The sequence below is a fragment of the Nothoprocta perdicaria genome, unplaced genomic scaffold (assembly GCF_003342845.1).
Source record: "Nothoprocta perdicaria isolate Ctin4 unplaced genomic scaffold, notPer1 scaffold_450, whole genome shotgun sequence".
In the NCBI taxonomy this organism is placed as follows: Eukaryota; Metazoa; Chordata; class Aves; order Tinamiformes; family Tinamidae; genus Nothoprocta; species Nothoprocta perdicaria.
Window position 1 is genome coordinate 239,326 of NW_020455700.1, and position 4,407 is coordinate 243,732.

General features: G+C 64.6%; 1 protein-coding gene across 1 annotated transcript in view; it reads right to left on the minus strand.

Moving 5' to 3' along the window:
• The window catches only part of RFX5 (regulatory factor X5), a 5,823-nt gene extending 2,799 nt beyond the window's left edge, over positions 1-3,024 (minus strand). The window contains exons 1-9 of the mRNA XM_026046632.1: positions 2,896-3,024; positions 2,547-2,580; positions 2,212-2,294; positions 1,894-2,019; positions 1,609-1,725; positions 1,176-1,257; positions 719-920; positions 386-483; positions 10-165 (exon numbers count right to left, since the gene is read on the minus strand). Of these exons, the coding sequence (XP_025902417.1) occupies positions 10-165; positions 386-483; positions 719-920; positions 1,176-1,257; positions 1,609-1,725; positions 1,894-2,019; positions 2,212-2,294; positions 2,547-2,580; positions 2,896-3,014 (1,017 nt within the window). The 5' untranslated portion in view covers positions 3,015-3,024. The remainder of the gene's footprint in view (positions 1-9; positions 166-385; positions 484-718; positions 921-1,175; positions 1,258-1,608; positions 1,726-1,893; positions 2,020-2,211; positions 2,295-2,546; positions 2,581-2,895) is intronic.
• Between the last annotated feature and the right edge of the window lie 1,383 nt (positions 3,025-4,407).

The window sequence follows — 4,407 nt, forward strand, 5'->3', positions numbered from 1 at the left end:
CGGCGCCACCAGCCGGTCCCCCGGCGGGACGCGGGGCAGCAGCAGCGGCAGACGGGCGACCAGGGCGTCCACTTGGGAGCTGCTCACGGGCCGGGGCGGCTCCGGCGGCTTCTTCTTCTCGGGACGGGGCAGGACAGAGGCCTTGGGGACAGCCTCCTTCTTGCTCTGCGGGCACAGAGGTGATGCCAGGGGAGGTGGCAGCCAGGCGGCACCCTGCCCAGGCCGGCCTGCTCCCGCTACCTTCCCTGCTTGTGCCTGAGGATCCAATCTCCCTCCATCCCGGAGCAGGATGGCAGGATCCTCCCATGCCAAGGTAAGAGGCCAGGGACCCACCGCCAACACCAGTGGCCGGGCCACCCGAGGGCTCTGCGGAGCCACGTCTCACCTGGCCCTGGCTCCTGTCGCTGCCCTCCGAGGCCTCCGGGCTGCTCTTCCTGGCTGCCAGCGGGGACTGCCTGTCCCGGGAGRCCTTCTCCGGGCCCTCTGGGAAAGCGAGCACGGCGGCCACGTGGAGAGCGGCGCTCCCGGAGCCCCTCCGCGCAACGGGGGACACGGCAACGGCCGCTCCAGGGGYGGCCCCTGCGGCATCAGCCCCCGCTGCCTGCAGCCCCAAACATCCACGCTCCCCTGGGACCCCGAGGAGGCTCTGCAGCGAGCGAGCGCATTTTGGGAGCAACCTGGGCACGTGCTGTGGGACCCACGGCTCCAGCGCACCCACCTGAGACCACCATGGCCATGACGAGGTCRGCGCCGGCCGAGCGCGAGCTGATGATGTGCTGCTGGATGAGGAACTGCGCCACCTCCACGATGCTGTTGAAGGAGCGCTTGAGGATCTTCTCAGCCCAGTGACAGGTCAAGGTGCAGGCCGCCTCCATCACCTCGCTGCCGTAGGACTGCACCAGCTCCGGCAGCTCCGACTGCTGCGGGCAGGGCACGGCGTGAGCATCCCGGCACCCCGGATGCCCACGGGGCCAGGTCCTGCTGTCCCCAGCAAGTCACCGCCCTGTACATSTCAGTGACACAAGTCCCCTTTCCACCTTGGAAACTAACGGGACAGCACAAAGCAGACCCCCAGGAGCACCATGAAGAGGGCTCCCCATCACCACCCACTGGCCTTCATCAGCTGTGACATTGAGCTGGTGACACTCAAGCCACCAGGGCACCCGAGGACTTACGGTCTCCGTGACTTTGAGGTCCAGGCTGGGCAGGGGAGGCAGGCTCACCACTGTCTTCCTCCGGATCCCGCTGTAGCAGTACGTTTGGCAGCGTTAAGGTGTCTCAGTGTCACACAGACCCGGCCAACACCTTCCAGCTACAGGCGGCAACCTGCAGGGAAGCGGCTGCCGCCTGGACTCCTCTTTGTGACGGTGACAGCAGCCTGTGACAAGCCCAGCTGGGCTGTTCCCTGCTCCTTGCATATCCTGGCACCCTTGAGCCAACCCCAYGTCATTTCCAGGCACCCTCGCGATCTCCCTCAGCCAACCAGGCTGGAACGGGGAGCTGAAGAAGCAGGAGCTGGACGCCCTCCAGGCACAAGCAGCTCTTGCCATCCCGTGCAGCTGCCGCGGGGAGCGGCTCCCAGGGCGTCCCGCGCGGGTGCAAGGATATTTCGATTGCCCGCGGCCTCCCAATCTCCGGGCTTTGATGTTCGGGAAGATCTCCCGGATGATCTTCCCAAAGCTGGCAGTGTTCAGAGGGCAGCAGCAGAGGTTGTCGCAGTATCGCCTGCCATGGAGCCAAAGCCAGAAGGAAAGCTGCAACCACCAAGCCCTTCTCATTGCCCCTCCAGATTCCCCTTTTCTTTTCATGCTGATGGGGCCCATTTTAGAGCCCCAAGAGCGGGCAAAGGTTCCCCAACAAACCCAGGCGTCCCCGTGCTGTCCCCACACTCACTTGTAGGCGTCGTAGACGTCCTGCTTGGGCAGGCAGGTGTCCGTGTGCTCCTCCAGGTGGTTCCGGATCCAGTTGCACGCGTGCATGTACTCGGCTGCGCTCAGCAAGCTCAGATCCAGGTTGCTGCTGCTCCAGAGCAACCCCCAAAAAAGATAAAAAACAGGCAATCCAAAGAAGAAAACGTTTAGCAGGAGCAGCAGAGCAGGACAGAAGATGAGCACCGTGGCAGCCCTCGCTCCTGGCCTCCTTCAAGCCCAAGGGCTCCTGCTCTCCCAGCCAAGCTCACAAACACAGCCCCTGTTTTACCCTGGCACCCACCTCTTCTCCCCCAGGCTCGGCCCCGACGGCAGCTGCAGGTAGAGGTAGAGCTTGTCGTTGTCGGAGAATTTCTGCACATCTTGCTGCGGCCAAAGGGTCCGCGGGGAGAAAGGACCAGAGACAGAGACAGACTGAGGATCCCACAGAAGCAGCAGCTTCTTTCAACAGCACTGTCCCTCCGGTCCCCACGACAGGGCTGGGCAGTAAAATCCCAGCGGATTTTACCCAATGGATTGGGTAAAAATCAACACCCAGTTTAACTGGAAGCGAGGCGGGAGCGTGTCAGGGGACTGCAGCCACGCCATGCCCTGCTGCCCCGCTGCAGAGGTGCTCACCAGGATGCAGTCCACCTTGTTCTGCACAGATTTGCTGCGGGGGAGAGAGACAAAAAAGCCATCAACGCGGAGAAGGACGGCGGCCCCGCRCCCGGGACAGCGTCTCCAGCCGCCTGCTCTGGCCAAGCTGCTCTGCACCCGCTGTGGGGCTCCGTTCTGTGCTCGTGCAGCACCCAGCACAGGACCTAGCGGTCCCACCACCAGCACAAGAAGCTGCAGGCACTGGACCATGGGCATCTTGTCGATGCCCAAGGCGGCGCGTTATTCCAGCTTATTGCATGAGCCTGCGTTCGTTAGCGCCCCGCGGAAGAAGGGAAGATGCTCCAAGGACGGGGAGCACCGTCCTTACGAGATGGTGCTCCTGAGCTTCTGCAGCAGCGTGTTGGACTTGCTCGGGCTGCTCCGGGGGCTGGCGGGTGACAAGCTCCCCTTCTGGGTGGCTCGGGCGCTCGCTTCGTCATCAGCCATGACATCTGGTTGCTGCCGGAGGAGGGAKGCCGAGGGCTTGGGGACGGGCACGCAAACCCCGCGGAGATGCCGAGGCACCGACAGGCACGGGCAGCACCCGTCCCGTGTCAGCTCTGCCCGTCCTCAGCCCTGTCCCCACTGCTCGGGGCRCCCAGCGGCGCCGGGAAGCGGGGAAATCCCGGGAAAAGGGACCTGGATGATGGATGGGGAGCCAAGGGACGCAAAGGACAGGCCCCTGTGGACGGGGATGCTGGGCGCCACTCGGCACCCAAAGGCACAAGAGGACATGGGGACACCAGGTGTCCACGGACAAGGGGACAGGGACGCGGGGGACCCTGGGACACCAAGTCCGCACAAGTGCCGGGATGCGGGGACAGGGACCGTGGGGCACAGGGACCGTGGGGGACATGGGGCACCAGGTCCCTACCGACATGGGGACCCAGAGGTGGGGGGCGCCGGGACAGCGGGAGCCCACGGGGACAGCGGGACACAGCACGGAGGTGGCACCGCCACGGCGGGTCCCTGCGGACACGGCCAGGCCCGAGGGCACCGGCAACGCGCTGGATGCTCCCTCCCCACCCGACCCGAACCGAGCCGAACCGGACCGGMCCGGCCCCTCCGGACCGGCCGGGGGGAACCGAGGCGACCGGCCCGCACCCACCTGCGGGCGGCTACAGCCGGAGCCCGCCCGCCCTGCCCTCATGCCAGGCCGGTCCGGTTCGGTCCGCTCCGCTGCCCCACGCGCAACAGGAACCGAAAGTGGTGCACCCCGCCGGGACGCGCCCGCGGGCCCCGCTCGCTTTTTTTTTTTTTTTTTCTGATTGGCTGTGGCAGCGCCGATCTGCCCGGATACTGCGCTCTTCTTTAATGTGATTGGCGGTTGCTGGTTTCCTACCCGGATACTAGCGGGGCTGGGCTTCTGAGTGGTCGGGGGCKAGTTGAACTCTGCCTAGTAACAGGCTTCTGATTGGTGTGGCTGAAAGAGGAAGCGGGTGTGTGCGCGCAGCGAGCGCGCAGTGTGGGTGCATATAGCGGGTGTGCAAAGCGCGCACATATTTTTATATATATGTATAGTATATGCGTGTACACAGCAGTGTATATGCATGTGCATGCAGCATACGTGCGTGCGAGTGCACACACTGCGTGCACGTGCATGCAGCGTGCACGCAATGTGCATGCATGCAATGGGGCAGCATGCAACAGGCGTGCAGCGCTTGCACGCGCGTGTGTCTCGTGTGTGTGCAGCGCGTTTGCAGCGCGCGTGCGTGCAGTGCGTGGCTGGCACCTCCGTAGCAAGTTGCCAAGGTTGGGAGCTTCCAGGCCCCCAAGGCCTTGGCCATGGGCATCCACAAGGAGCTGTGGAAGGTGGCAGTGGGGACCTCCCTCCTGTAAT